This window comes from Sceloporus undulatus, unplaced genomic scaffold, assembly GCF_019175285.1.
Source record: "Sceloporus undulatus isolate JIND9_A2432 ecotype Alabama unplaced genomic scaffold, SceUnd_v1.1 scaffold_22, whole genome shotgun sequence".
Taxonomy (NCBI): Eukaryota; Metazoa; Chordata; class Lepidosauria; order Squamata; family Phrynosomatidae; genus Sceloporus; species Sceloporus undulatus.
In genome coordinates this window covers 865,407-881,558 of record NW_024802944.1, presented here as the reverse complement: position 1 = coordinate 881,558, position 16,152 = coordinate 865,407, and the positions used below count along the sequence as shown (strand labels likewise).

Genomic DNA, 16,152 nt, shown 5'->3' with positions numbered 1-16,152 from the left:
ACACACTCCCTCAGAGTGCAGTGGAGTCTCCCTCTTTGGAGGTCTTTAAGCAGAGGCTGGATGGCCATCTGCTTTAATTGAGAGTTCCTGCATGGCAGAATGGGGCTGGACTGAATCATGGCCCTTGAGGCCTCTTCCAACTCTTATGATTCTATGGCTAACTCAGTGCATTCGGAACGTGAGGGCTTCAAGGAACAGCAGGAACACGACCTTGGTTGGCATCGAGTGGAAGCAGCCTTGCCTAGGCCTGAGGGGGGAGGGGTCGGGTAACCATGGCAACCGCCGCCCAATAGGAGCGCCCCTCTTCTTCGTCACGTGCTCCTCCTCCTCGGCGGCGCTGCGGAGTTGACCTTTCACCCCAAGATGGCGGCGCCCGTCGGTCCGATGAAGTTTTGGAAACCAGGTAAAGGCTGGACCCTTTTCTTTTCGGAGGAGGAGTGAAGGTCCGGAGGAAGGCGAAGGTGGCGGAGCGAGGCTTGGTTTTCCCTGACCCGCTTTTGTCGGCGAGGGAGCAGGGGGCGGGGCCCTGGGCGCCTCTTTGCAGAGGAAGGAAGGAAGGCAGGAAGGGAATGAGAGGCTGTCTCTGGAGCAGTGTCTCAGAGACTCAGTGGCTGCTTCAGCCCTCCTGGCCACAAGTTGAGCCTAGTCTCTCTGGACAAGGCTGAGAGGAGGCACTCTGCACATGCTCCAGAGCACCTTCGCCTTCGCTTGAAAACAGACCTGAAAGCTAGTGCTCCTCTTTATGGGGGACAAGAAGCATGCTCTTCATCAATAGGCATTTTGCCACCTCCTCCCTGAAAATGTCCAGATCCATTTCTGGTCTGTGTCACCTTTAGATGTAAAGGCTAGGCATATACATGTTTTGTCATTGTAGATACGTACGTATTATATTAGTTAGTTTATTCTCCCATTTTTATATTAATTCACTGGTTTTTTTAACCCATATGATTGAGATGATACAAACACACAGAGTATATCACAAAACACTGATTTCTAAATGTAGCATTTTAAAATCACATTTTGACAGCCAAAAAATACAGAGACGTATAAAATTGAAGGGATAATTACGTCCCACTGGTATAAGGCATGTTTTCTAGCGCATTACAGAATAGCAGTCTCTGAGAAATGTAATCCACGAAGTTCATGGATTCACCAAACAGCAGAAAGGAATCTGAAGGATATAATAATAGACAAAGCAGGGACTCATGGGGACCTTAAAGAGAACCTATCGTTCTTGTTTTTTTTAATGGCAAGCTTTCTTCAGAAGAGGTTTGCCATTGCCATCCTCTGAGGCTGAGAGAGTGTGACTTGCCCAAGGTCTCCCAGTGGGTTTGCATGGCAGAGGAAGGATTCAAACCCTGGTCTCCAGAGTCTATACCTATAGTCTAATACTCAAAGCACTACACTTATCTCAGGTTGTAAGCCAGATACCAGTTGCGTCTCCTTTATCTGGACTTCCTAAATGTCCCAAAATCCAAAGCCTTTTTTCAAGGGTGGCTGCTGGGACAGTGACCCTTTGGCATTCTGGTGGCTGAGGGTTATGAACCCTGCTCTCCAGAGAAACTACACCACAGAACTACAAATCCCAGGATTCTGTAGGATGGAGCCATGGCAGTTCAAATGGTGTCAAACCACATTATTTCTACAATTTAGAGGCGCCCCTTGTTGCTCTCTCTCTCTCTCTCTCTCTCTCTCTCTCTGTGTGTGTGTGTGTGTTTTAACTGCAGTATGGGACTTACACTTACATTCAGGTGATTGACCTTACGTTTCCTGGTAATTCAAGAGGCACAGTCTTGAGACTAAGGCCCCATACAGACATGCCAAAATAAAGCTGCTTCTGGTCACTTTGGAGATATGCTGTTTAAGTGATGCATGCATTCTAAGAGTCCCAAGCCATGCCAAAGCCACGATCCAGTCCTAAGGACTGGAGCGCAGCTTTGGTGCAGCTTCCGGACTCTTAAGAAGCATGTGTCATTTAAACAGCATACCTCCAAAGTGACCTGAAACAGCTTTATTTTGGCTTGTCTGTTCTGACCGTATCTCTGTGGTTGGACATTTATGTAACTCATTGGCATTTACTTCTTAGTAAATTGATATGTTCAGAATCCAGTTGTAAGCATACTCATAGTTCTTATACTTTTGTCCTTTGAGCAACAATCTCACTTGGAAGGAAATCATTATTTGACTCAGATATAGCAATGGCTGCTTGAAGCTCTTCCATGAGGAATTCATCGATGTGTATCTTAAAAGATGCTTTTTTTAATGACAGTTCAACCAGTGTGGTTCAAACAAATTGGAAAAATATGCACCATATGATGTGTTTATTGTACAGAACTGTAATGTTGATGTGGGGATATTTTCCATAATGACATTGACAGCTGTGATTATTTGGAGCCTACACTACACAACAAGAGTTGTTCAGAAATGCAAAAGGAAAGCTTGCCTATGACTGAAAAAGGGAAAAAATGCCAACCTTCTCTGCTTTGAAATTAGATGCTGGTCTTATTAGCTCACTGCTTGCAGAGCAATATGTACATTAGCTGATGTAGTTGTTCTGCATTGCTAAGCAATCTGCATGCTTGCTTCCTCTAATATTTGCATGATGCTCTTGAGGTGATTGTCCTTGTGTGAAGGATAATTAGTTCAGGTTTTTTCTGTCGCAATGAAAATTTATTAGCCAATAAATATTTATTTAAATTAAATAATTGCTCATTTCCGGAGTTGGTGCAGCTTTCTTAACTGAACAGGCTATGTGACAGTAGCTTCCCTTATTGTATGATTATTTGTACATAGTTACAAGTTGTATTTCTACAGAATTATCCTTTAAATGTTTATTTGTGTGTTTGTTACATTGTTAGTGGGGATAGATTTGCTGCAGTTGTAGTTCATTTAACTAAATCTTATCCCCATTGCATTCAGTAGAATTTCATTTTTATACATAGGACTGGACTGTAAATCTGGCTGTGAAACGTCACCAGGCCATAGATCTTCACAGATTCAGTAACCTTCACCATTGGAATTTGGGAGGGATTTTGTAGAGATAGGTGCAAAGTATTACATGAAATAAATACATAACAGTTGGGTGTCATTAATAAAGTTTATAGTAATACTTTGGATGCTTCTATATGGTTGGCTACAGATAGCAGCCTATTTCTATGGGTTTTGCAAATTATTGAACATGGATAGTATTCACATGTTTCTTATATTCAATATGTATACATTATATTATATTTGTGATCCAAAAAATAATTGATTATACAAACTTTAACTATGTTTGTGACAAAATACTTTCAGAAGTTGTAAGTGGAACACAACAAATTATCATGATCTGAGTTGTTTTGGAGTATATTGAAGGTCATTGTGCCACAAAGGTAATATCGGCCCGACCTTTGCGGTGCCCCCATCATATGCTAGGGTTTGGGCAAGGGTGCACCGCCCATACGTGCCTCACCCCTAGCACGTGACGAGGGCATCAAAATGGCGGCAACCTATACACATAGGTGCCGCCATTTTGATGCGACGGACGCTTAGTGTCCGCACGTCACGCCCCCATAAGGACGTCAACCTGCTTTTTGCAGGTTCTTTTTGCTGCACGAGGGAGCCGCGTGGTTTGTCTGCTGCGCCTCCCTCACGCAGCAAAACAAGGCGCGAGCAGACCGCCCTTTTTGGCTGGTCTGTATCCCGCCATCATTAACCAAAGAGTCAAATAATCATGGGGTGTTGTGCCACCAACACAGCTTTGTATTTGGATATGCTTTCTCTGAAACAAAGTAGTTAAACTAGTTAAATGTCACTATGACTGCAGTGGCAGGTTAATTTAGATTCAAATTTTAGCTAATAATTGGTACAGTGTCATAAAAGACTTCCCTCATACACATTGAGTAGTTCCTGTTACTAGATAAATTAATCTCTCATGCACACTTTAAGGTGATTTTAGGAAGGTGCATGGTAATTATGGCTTCTTTCTTCTCCAGTTTGGATTCCTTTTTTGTTATTGTTGTTGAAAAGAGGATATTAGATGGCCATTCTAGATTTTTTTCATGTATAAATAGTATTATTTTGCTTATTTATAAATTGAATACCTTAATCAAAGATTACATATTGTCAGGAAAATACTTGTACAAAATATGACAGGTAAGATGGTTGCATAAAATAGTCTTATCTAGAAACTTCTATTTTACATTAAAATATATGTTGTACCACAGATAATCAGAGTTCTCTGACAGAGAAGGCCAAATATCTCACAAAACTGCAGTTCCCAGAATTCCCTAGTGTTGAGCCAGGGCTGTTAATTGGTCTTAAAACTGGATCATTTCTACAGTGTGCTTTGGACTTAAGCTTATTTGCAGAATCTTCACGTACTGATTACTGTTGATAAAATTACTATTGACTTTTCAAATCAGACTTCTTTTAGAATTATCTCCATGAATGATAAATATAATCAAAGAGCATTTTTCATTGTATTGTCTTGCAGTTTGTATTTACCACAGGGTTTTGCACATGAAAGCTTTCAGTTCACATGACCTTGACTCCTGTAGAAATCATTATTTATTTATTTATATGCTGCCTTTCTCCCAGGCCAGGATCCAAGACAGCTTCCATAACACATTAAAGTGCTTACAAAATGTTTAAGACCAATTTACAACTCAACATTAAAACTCTATAAAGCTGATTAAAATATCATACAAAAGTGAAAAACAGATAAAACATACACCTTTCCCTTTTTAAGCATTAAAAAGCTTGCTTAAATCATAGAATCATAGAGTTGGAAGAGACCGCAAGGGCCATCCAGTCCAACCCCCTGCCATGCAGGAAATCCAAATCAAAGCATCCCCAACAGGTGGGAATGTTTTTGCCTGCTGGCAAAATAAAACTGTAAATCTTGTCTGATATGTGGCATTCCAGATGGTGGGAACAGCCATTGAAAAGGCTTTATCTTGTGTCCTCACCAGGTGAGTCTGTGATGGTAGCAGGACTGAGAGAAAACCTTCCCAGATGATCCTAAAACTTAATTTGATTGGCTTTCAGTCTTTGCCAGTACTGTTGGCAGTGGACAAAAGCGTGTATTTGAAGAATTGATATATGTGATTTACGTCAGGAGATCGTAACCACAGTTACTTCTGCTTCAATTCAATTGTCTCATCATCTTTGGACTTGAGGTTCTCATTGATTGTCAGCATGAACCAACTGTAATGATGATTGAGCTTGAGAAGCTCTTAGATATTCTTAATGAGTACAAGAAATAGGCAGTAGAATTATAGGCTCTTATTGCTTCTTCAGAAGTAATTTTGGAAATGACCTATTACTATATGATTGCTAAAAATCCTCTTTTGCCTGTAGAATGTGATAGCAGGTGTACAGCTAATGAGTAATGTCAGCTTCAAATTATGTTTGTCCCCAACAGACAAATGTCTCAGTTATATCAGTTCTTCTTCCAAGTAAGTTCTGTTTGATATGTGGGGAGTGCTGGTATCTTCAGGACTACACTGGTAGGGAAATACATTTAACAGACAAGGATTTTTGTTTGTTTTTCAACTACCATATATACTTGACTATAGACCTCATGTATAAGGACAGGTTTTGGAGCCCAAATTATGGATTTTGATATGACCCGTGGATAAATCGAGGGAGAAAACTTAGGGACATGTAACAAAGCAAATATTTCAGGAGAAAATCAAAAGAAAACAATGCCAAAGAACTTAACAAAATTTCAGGAGGCCTAACTGTTTGTGCTTATACTAAAGGCAGGATAGCTGAGAACACAGGGGGGATTGGTGCTTCCAGGACAGATTATGTTTTTGCCTTTCACCAAGGAATGGTTTCTTTCTTTTCTTTTCTTTTCTTTTTGATAAGAGTTAAAGTACAGTATTAACATTGACCTGTGGATAAATCAATTCCGTGTTTTAGGTCAATTTTTAAACTAAAATTTCTATACCTATACATGAGTATATATAGTAATAATATAGAGTGGGGAGCTAGGAACTTCGATATGTTGTCAGACTTCAACTGTTACCTTTTGTATACCCTGAGGCTAGTGGGAGTAGGAATCCATGAACAACTTAAAGGCTGGAAGTTTCTTTAGTCCGTACCGTACTACATTATATATCTTCAGCAGCCTATATCTGCCAGTAAACAGCTGGCTATTCTGTACTTAATATCATTTCTACAATGCATATTGTAAGTACTTTTATTAAGATACAGGCTTACTTCATTTAACAAACCTTCTTAGAAAGAACCTCCTTTTTACAAAATGTTTATACACCCAGCCCTTCCTTTTCCTCCTTGTTCTCTGTCTAGCTTGAGGATTTTTTTTAAAAAACAGTGTCAACATTGGAAGGATAGTGAAGGAGGGCTGAAGAAACAGATTTTCTGTTTCATCTTGCAGCAGTGTGTCTGCAGTAAACAATGCAATGAAGATTGAGATGGGAAAGAATGGCCTTTAGCCTGTCCTACTATTGCTGTGTGTACCTCTCAGCAACAGATAAGGTAAACAGCAGCTGCCTCTAGAATTCCTTACTGAGTGTGCAACAGGAAAACAGAGAGGAAAGAGAAAAGCAGATAAACCTGCCTTACCAATTACTCTCATTTTAAAGAAGCATAGACCACTACGTTCCACCAAAATGGAAATACTGTAATAAAAAAGTGCAGCCTGGTGAAAGAAAACAATTATCCCTGGATGCATTTTGGAAGACATTTGAAGTGGTCTCTTGTGCAAGGTATACCTGGTTTGGTTCCTGCATTTCACATGAGTATATTGTCAGTTTTGGATAAAAAAATTTGCCAAAACATGTTGAACTGCTATTTTCTGTGTGTGTTCTTAAGAATAGGGGTTAGGAACCTATCCCTATTATTTCCTTTTTACAGTATTTCTGTCTCTGGTTCCAATGTACAGTATATGTTAAAGAGGAAATGCCCAGGAAAACATCTGCTTACTTAACTGAGGTATGTCTGTATTTAAATCCATGGAGGATAAAATTAAACTGCATAGGAAAGCCTTCCCAGAAGGGGAACAGAAATCCTTTAGCACCACCTTGCCTTTGATGAAAGTGACCTCCCAACATAATCCAATAAAATACTAGGATTGATGGCACAGTAAACAGGCAGCAGCTTCAAGAGAATCAGGCCAGCACTAACCTCTCTTTCTTCCAGTGTCAAGGGCTACCATTACTTTCTGTCATAAAACACCTGAAAAGGGATTTAGAGAAAATTCCTTCCATCAGAGGTCATCAGTGGTACTCCAACCACCCTGCTTTGTGAGTGGGTGCCTTCAGGTCGCCTGTTGACTTATGCATGACCCCATGAATTTCATAGGGATTTTTATGGCAAGCAATACTCAATTGTCAATTCCTTCCTATGAAATATAGCCTACAACACCTGGTATTTATTGGCTTTCTAAAGGTAAAGGTTTCCCCTTGACATGAATGTCTAGTTATAACCGACTGTAGGGGGCTGTGCTCATCTCCATTACTAAGCCGACAAGCCAGCGATGTCTGAAGACGACTCCTGTGGTCATGTGGCTAGCATGACGGCACTGAATGCTGTTATATTCCCACCAAAGTAGTACCTATTTATCTACTTGGATTTGCATGCTTTCAAACTGCTAGGTTGGCAGAAGCTGGGACTAGTGACTGGAGCTCACCCCATCATGCTGCACTTGGGTCTCAATCTTCCAACCGTACAATCATCAGAATTGGCGTCTTAACCACTAAGCCACCTGGTAAATTTAAGACTAGTATATAATTACCCTAAAGACATCAGATCTCCAGAGGGTCGGCTCTGGCTAGTACATGGATGGGAGAATACCAAAGAATATCAGGTGCTGCAGGCTCCTTCCATACAATCCTCCCCGTGTACTGAGATCCTCTGGGGGGGGGGGGACTATTGCAACCTATAAAGACCAAATTGACTGCAACCTCCCAAAGGACCTTTTCCTCTGCCGCGCCCAGACTATGGAATGGTCTGCTGGAGGAGATCCAGCTTATTACTAGCTTAGGCGCAGTAGAGTGCCAAAAAGAGGCACCTCCCCGACATCTCTCTTTGCTCCGCAGGAGCGCCACAGCAACCCAGTTGTGCAGTGCTGCTGTGCAGCAAAAAAGGAGCGCCTGGAAGTGGCTCTTTTTGCGGCGGTGCTGCGCTGCTGCAAAGCGCTAGAGATGGCATGGTGATGTTGCAGGTGCGCTATGCCATTTGGATGCGTTGCAGCTGCAACATCATCATTGTGCATGCCATCTGTACGGCGCAGTGCAGCTGCAGCGCACCCATGACGTGCTAGGGTTGCGGGATGTGTGCACGCCCCACCCTTGAGCAACCCTAGCATGTCATGGGCATGCCGCAAAAGGTCCGTCTGTACTGGGCCATTGATAGCTTTAAAAAGGCCATCATGATGGATCTCTTCTGGCAGGCCTTCCCCAAATAGCAATCCTGGCCACACACCTAATATGTTTATCCCATCGACTGTTCTATGCCTAGTCCCTTGTTGTTTATCTTAATTGGATGTTTTACTTTAGATATTTTAATATTTTATTGTTTAATTCTCTTTTACGGGAGGGAGGGAAAGGGGAGATTGGGATTTTGTATAGAGTTTTACTATGTAAACTGCCTCGATTATCTTTGATAGAGAGGCAGGATACAAATAAAATTTTTATTTTTATTTTTATTTATTTATTATTTATATTTTCAAGGAAAAAACTGGTAAAAGTACCTCTGAGCATTCCTTGCCTAAGAAAACCCTATGATATTCATGTGATTGACATAGGTCAATAGGCATCTTGCAATACTAAGTTTACAGATGACATTGTTTGGTGCTGATCCACTGTTTAACTCATGGTGGTGGATACAAATCCTACTTTGTGGTAATTTTTTTGCCTGCAATATGACACATGCATATTGGTTGGAAACACCATGTATATGGATAGATCATGCATATGAACAAAGCTGGCTGTGTGGCAAACTTCAAAACTGTAAAATGTGAAGAAATACCTATTCATGCTGCCTTAAAAATGCATCATAAATACTGAGCCTAAGTCACCCATTTGCTTTCTTGTCTGCAACAAATTTGCGGCATGGTTCCTGTAAAGTGAAGGACATTATAATGAACTTGCATAAGGGAAATTGCAAATTATGCATATCTTTAATTACTTTTTTTCTCCTTGTTGTATCAGTTAGATGATTCAGCATTTCCATCCAGGAGCTCTAGTAACTTCCATCAGCCTACAATTGTTTAATTATATATGTTGTGTTTAATTGCAATAAAATGGATTATTTTATTTCACATTTTGCCTGTCTCCCTAATGGGAACCAAAATGGCTTACTCATACTTTGTATCAAAAGTTGTCTTTAGCATTGGAGAAAGTGCTGTAAATAGAAGAGTGTGGTTTGTATATAATTGCTCCTCTTCCTTCTTTGTATGTGGCTAAAGGTCTAGCCATTCTCCTAATAGTGCTCTTAATTATTTATTTGGTTGTATAGGTACAGATGGACCAGGTGCCAGTCTCTCAGAGGAAAGGCAGAGTCCTGCTGAAAGTACTAGTGTTTCAGTCATCTACAACCCATATGTTTCTCTTTCTATTGAACAACAGAGGCAAAAGCTACCAGTTTTTAAGGTATGCACTTATTTTGCTACTTTGAATTGAGTTAATGTAAACCTTATTGTTTATTGGTGTATTTGCCATGTCACCATTTAACTGGCAGGAACTGGCAAAAATTTTGCAGCATGGCAATTAATAATATCATGAGATAGATGACATACTTTTCTTATCTATATTTATGCATACTAGAGTGCTCCATTGATTGTTCTTGATCCTTATAAAAGGACTGAAATTCATGTATGCTACTATCTTCTACTGTCCTTTTAGGGCTATGTTGGATTGAGTAAGATTTAAGAACTCTGTGCAGGATTGCAGGCTGCTTGGATTACATTGTATATCTGTTAGCTTTATGTTCTGTTGTATTATATTGTTCTGTTGTGATCTTATAGTATTGATAATGCTATATTTTTAATTGTGCTGTATAACACTTAGGATAATCCTATTTTGTGAGGCATTTAAGAGATATAGTTAATAGTCACAGGCTGCAGTCCTGTGCACAGTTACTTGGGATATAAGCTCTGTTGAAATTACCAGGGCTTACTTTTTAGTCAATGCATATCAGACTGTGTAGTAAGGAAACAATTTCCCTATACAATTTATTTTATTGCATGCTGCTTTAATTTCTGTATTAAATCTGGTTTTCTTGTAAATCACATCTTTTTTGTTTTAGCTGAGAAATCACATCCTTTATCTGGTAGAAAACTATCAAACACTGGTGATTGTTGGAGAAACAGGATGTGGGAAAAGCACTCAGATTCCCCAGGTTAGTATGAAATAAATAATATTTAATATGGATTAAAATTGTTTACATCCTGTACTTCAGTTAAATCCCCAGGGTTACAAAGTATGTAAGAGCAATGTAAGCACAAAGCACTCTAGCCAAAAATAAACAGATCAAATCAAAATAAAAACTTCACTAGATGTTAGACCACTGTTTGCATTCTGCAATTAGGGAACTATCAGTATAAAGACTCCCTTTCTGTGTCAGCCTTCATAATTAGCTCTCTTCCATTGAAGTCAAACACATGTTATGTTTGGTTGGATGTTTGGATTAGCACTCTTTGACTTTGGCAGTAATTAGTTTGGATCCAGTCTAAGCCATGCTTAGAGGAGATAAATTGAAATCAATGAGACTCAACACCATTATGACTAATGTGTCCGATGGATTTCAGTTAATCTTCTGTTTGCATAACTACATATGGATCCATTCCTTTGTGCTGGAATTGAAGCCAGATGTCTGGCACAGCTGCATACAATATTTTAAAATGTTTTCCATTAATTCAAATTTTATTTATTTATTTATTTATTATTATTAAATTTTATTATTAATTCAGATTTCTGAGATCCTTCATTCCTTGGTCTGAGATCCTTCATTCTCTGGTCTAGATTCAGTCCCCTTTGAGGAAAGTTAGGCTGGAAGATGGTAACTGCTCTAATGGTATGTTAATTGTAATGTGATGGAAGGAGATATAGTTTCCTCTCTAAAAATCTTTGTCACCCTTTTGGGAAGTATGTAATTAATTTTTGATTTTGACAATAATGTCAAATGTAGTTTTACCCATTTTATTTCTTTATAGCGGTGTATAGAGGTTCATTGCCTTAATTCTGCTATTTTATTAAACTATGGCGGGTTACAGACCGCCATTTCGGACGTCCTCAGGACGTCCCAGTTTGAAAAAGGGGCGTCTCTTCTAGACACCCCTACTCCTATTACGGACAGAGTCTGTAACAAATGGCGGCGGCCGTTCCACATGGCCACCACCATTTTGACGTAGCGGACGCTCTGCGTCTGCACGTCGCGCCCCGGAAGTGACGCCATGAGTGCACGACTAGCGCCTCGTGGCATCTCTTCCGGGGAGCAAGAAGGAGCACGATTTTCACGCTCCTTCTTTGCTGCGTCCGGGAACTGCGTCGTTTGGCTGCTGTGGTTCCCGGACGTAGCAACCGGCGGCGGCAGCAGACCGCCGCATTTCGGCGGTCTGTAACCCTCCTATAACTGTGAGATGAAGAAGAAATAAATAAAAAGTAGTATGAAACAGAAATTAAATTAGAATGATATGTTCTTCCCAATCACAGTATCTAATGGAAGCTGGCTGGACTGCAGAAGGTCGAGTAGTGGGAGTAACACAGCCTCGCAGAGTTGCATGTGTTTCAGTGAGTATTTCTAGTTCAGACTTTTGAAATTTGTTTACACATTACCCTTTGACAAATAAGATAAATATTTTAATCATGTCTATCATACTTGACATGTGCAAGCTGTTTTGCCAGCGTTTAACATGATCCAGTATATTGTTAAGCACTCTTGAATTTCATTAAATGTTCAGTTCTGGAACTGTTTCTGGCATAGAATCTGACAAATGAATCTGCTGTAGGATGTATGCTTCAAGTTTGAAAATTATGTGTCAAGATCTTAGATATGCTCTCCTGCTGTTGTTGTGTGCCTTTAAGTTATTTCTGACTTACAGCAACCCTAAGGTGAACCTATCATGAAATTTTCTTGGCAAGATTTCTTCAGAAGGGTGTTGCCTTTGCTTTCCTCTGAGGCTGTGAGAGTGTGACTTGCCCTAGGTCACCTGTGAGTTTCCATGGCCAAGCATGAATTCAGACTTGTACTAGTCCAACACTCAAACCACTGTGTCTTGCAGGCTTCTCACCCTACCCTTGCTTATTCTTTGTATGATATTATTGAAAAAACTTATGAGGACAGCGGAATTCATGGATTTTTGTTTCTTTATCTTCTCATTGTTTAGGAAGTGTGTGTATGACTCAAGCAATAGAAGATTGTGTAGCAAAGTGAAATTGATTACAATGAGAAGGTGCAGCTATGTGGGTATGTACAGTGCACCCTCGCCTTACATGGGGGATCCATTCTGGACCCCCCCTCCCCGCATAAGGCAAATTCTGTGTAAAATCATGTCCCATTTGTTTGAATGGGGCATGGCCTTGTGGCATGCAGCAAGACGCGCACCATGGCCACATGCTCCATGCCCCATATTAGGGCTTGCCATATGCATGACCTCAAGTCCACATATGGCAAGCCTGCGTATGGCGCAGACACGGTGTAAGCTTGTGTGTGGCTGTGCGTGAGTCCTTAATATTACCTTCCAATCTTGTGAAACTTGAATTGGTTTTAAATACCTGTAGAGAAAAAAAGCTGATATTTATTTATTTATTTATGGTATTTATACCCCACCCTTTAGCCCTAAAGGCTATCAGAGCGGCTTACAATTATTATTTTTAATTAGACAGTTCCCTGCCCTTAGGCTTACAATCTAAAAAACACGACACAAAAGGAGAAGGGAATGGTGGTGGGAAGAGGTCCAGTGGTTATTCTCTCCCTCTGAGGCCTGGACCAAAGCAGATGGACTGGAGGGAGGTCTCTTCTTCTTCAGACTAGCCCTGGTGGAGCTGGGCCTGCCTGTTCACTTCCTCGCAGGCCGAAGGATGACAGTTATCATGGAGGGAGGGCTCTTCTTCTTCAGGCTAGCCCTGATGGAGCTGGGCCTGCCTATTCACTCCCTCGCAGGCCGAAGGATGACAGTTATCATGGAGGGAGGGGGGATATTTGTTGTATTGTGTGGACAATTGATTTACCTTATGTGCCATAGATACAACTTGATTATGTGTGAGAATGTTTAGGGCTGCAGGTTCCCCACTCCTGGTGTAGTGGTTTGAGCATTGGACTACAGCTCTTGACTTCAGGGTTTGATTCCTTGCTTGGCAAAGGAATGAGTGACCTTGGATGAATCACATACTTTCAGCCCCAGAAAACCCAGTGCTATATTTGGGAAGGTAAACAGCGTTCTGTGCAGCCATGCTGGTCATATGATCACAGAGTAGTTTCTTGACAACACTGGCTTTTCAGCTTTGTAACGGAGGTGAGCACCATGCCCCTATGGTTGGACATGACTTGACAACCTTGTCAGTGGGGAATATCTTTACCTTTACGTTCACCTTAGGTTTGCCATATGTTGGAAATGACTTGAAAGGTACACAGCAACAACAAGGATTCCTGAAGTCACTTCACTCTCTATCACTAAACTTACTCCTCCCTGCCTCCATCCAAACTAGGATAGAAGTTCTCATTCTTTCAGCCAGAAGGGTATGGTATTGTGTATTCTCAAAATTTCTAACCATTCACCAATTCTTTGTTGTGATTGACTTACTAACTACACTGTATAGACTGTTCCAGAGAGGAAATATGATTATTTGTGACCCTTTTCAGAGTCCTAAGATGTATGTAAGACATTGAATAGTATTATAGTAATCTGCAATTTACTATAACTTTTAATACTGTTGTAGATCATGGTGTCCTAGGGCTACATCTGATACATTTGGTGTTAAGCCAGAATCAAAATGCTGAGTAGTAATAGAGAGAATACATTCATTATAAATTACCTGCCTGCTGAATAAATTACTTTATGCTGCACCGAAATGCCAAAATATGCATTCCTTTTATTTATTTATTTAAAATGTTTGTCTGCTGCATTCCAGAGTGGTGAATAACAAATGTAAATAATTATTAAATGCTAAAATATAAAATAAAACAACTTAAGCATTGATTATGTAAAATCACTTAATGTAGTGCAATGTTTTTTGGTTTAGCCATCATGTGCAGCTCTCTAGGGAGGGCACTGCATAACTGAATCATCACCAATGGGAAAAAAGTGGGGTGGGGGAGTTGCTTTATTGCTGCAAAGCTCACTTCTGTTAAGGAAATAAAATGAGCTGGTCTACAGCTTTCTGAGAGGCTGGTCTGGCAACCCTGGCCTTCTTGTGTAGGGATTTACAGCTCCAGAAATCTCAAAAGATATAAGCCCCACACCATGTAAAGGATCATTACTGTGCAGATGCTTTAGTTGTCCAGTTCAGAAACATTACTTGGTTTTAGTCAAACAGTTATATCCAGAAAATAAAAATATACTTGATATCTGCAGTATTAAACATGACTTTTTCTACAAGATTGCAGGCCGAGTAGCTGAGGAGAGGGGTGCCTTGCTAGGTCATGAAGTTGGGTATTGCATCCGATTTGATGATTGTACTGATCCACAGACTACAAGGATCAAGGTAATAATATTTAAACAAATGGCTGTATCAACTCTTTGTGACTGTTTTTAATTAGTTTTCAAGGGGAAAACATAGTAGTGGAGAGATTTGCAATATTTGGTTGGAATGGGCAGTAGATTGCTTCCTGAACCACTGAAAATTGTACGCTCATCTGATGGTTGTGAAGTATCTGGATGGGACACATCATTTTTTCCCCAGATGATAAGGGGCACTCATGCACAAGCACCTAAGTAGTTCCAGGGATGGAGTCTGGCAGCCCAGAGACTGTGGTCTAGTAGAAAAGTGGGGTGTGTGAATAGACAGTAGAACATATTTTGCCTCCTTCTTATTACTTACTCTTGAAGAGGAACCAAATTACGGGTCAGTAGAAAGTGGGAAAGGGGAAAAATACCCTGCAGAGGGACACAGGCTACATTTATGTTTATGGTTCTGTAAGCTAGTGGCAAGATTCACTGTTATTCCTTTCTGACCTTTCAAAGTGAGTATATTCTGTTGTCTAGAACTGAGGCTGTAAAGGAAAAACCGTGACAGTGCAGGATGCAAGTGGTAGTTCATGAAAGGGACACTTCCCTGTCTAGAACCAGCCAATCATATAGTTGGAGACTGGATTTTTCACATCACCTTTTCCATACCAGTTAGACCTCAGTAAGACAGTGACCAAGTCCTTTGGCCTGGTTTGGATGTAGCATTCTGGGCTTCATGGGCAGTGTTTATGAACAATCATTGAGCCTGAAAACTCAGAGGCCCCCATCATATTTCTTGTGGCTTGTACCTTTGAAAATGCCATAAGAATTACAGTATAATTTCCCTTACAACAAGAGAAATTTGCATCTATTCTTGTGCTTCCTAAAGCAGAAAAAAGACATAAATTCTGTCTTCTATAAACAGCACCACAGAAGTTGAGGTAATATTTAATAAGCTGAGAAGATGTGCAAGAAGCAAGTGGGACCTAAGGCAGATAGTTGCAGTATCCATTGCTCCTGTTCACTGCACCAGTCATGCCCTTCTCCATCCCATTTCTCCTCTAACCCAGTTTCTCCTACTCAACAAGCAGTCAACATTGGCCTGTTCTTGAGAACCTGCTCCTCCCCAGTTAGGATTTTTTAAAAAACATATATGCAAAAATATCTTCTATGTTAGAACACCTTCCTTTTCCACCTTTCTGATCACAAATTGATTTTGTTTCTGTGTTTTAGTTCCTGACTGATGGGATGCTAGTGAGGGAAATGATGGCTGACCCATTATTAACAAGATATAGGTAAATATGTGACAAGTGATTTTAATCATGTATGTATTTATGATGTGAACCTCTTTCATTCATATTCATCCATAGTTACCTTCCTGCCTGTTGTTAAGTTTTAGAAGGGATGCTTCTGTGGATAGAGGCTATTTTGATTGGCATTGGAATTGGTTTTTTTGCATGGTACTCAGGAATAGATCACAGTGATAGCACATAAACAATACATAATATATGAAATATTATTAAAATGTTATTCTT

General features: G+C 40.3%; 1 protein-coding gene across 4 annotated transcripts in view; it reads left to right on the top strand.

Annotated features, from left to right (window-relative positions):
* Positions 1–278: 278 nt before the first annotated feature.
* The window catches only part of LOC121917516 (probable ATP-dependent RNA helicase DHX35), a 58,417-nt gene continuing 42,543 nt past the window's right edge, over positions 279–16,152 (top strand). For all 4 annotated transcript variants that reach the window (XR_006101052.1, XM_042443550.1, XM_042443548.1 and 1 more), the window contains exons 1-6: positions 279–403; positions 9,469–9,602; positions 10,258–10,350; positions 11,664–11,741; positions 14,550–14,654; positions 15,851–15,912. Coding sequence is in view for 3 of the 4 variants with exons in the window: in XM_042443550.1 (XP_042299484.1) it covers positions 364–403; positions 9,469–9,602; positions 10,258–10,350; positions 11,664–11,741; positions 14,550–14,654; positions 15,851–15,912 (512 nt within the window). In the remaining variant the exon portion in view is untranslated. The remainder of the gene's footprint in view (positions 404–9,468; positions 9,603–10,257; positions 10,351–11,663; positions 11,742–14,549; positions 14,655–15,850; positions 15,913–16,152) is intronic.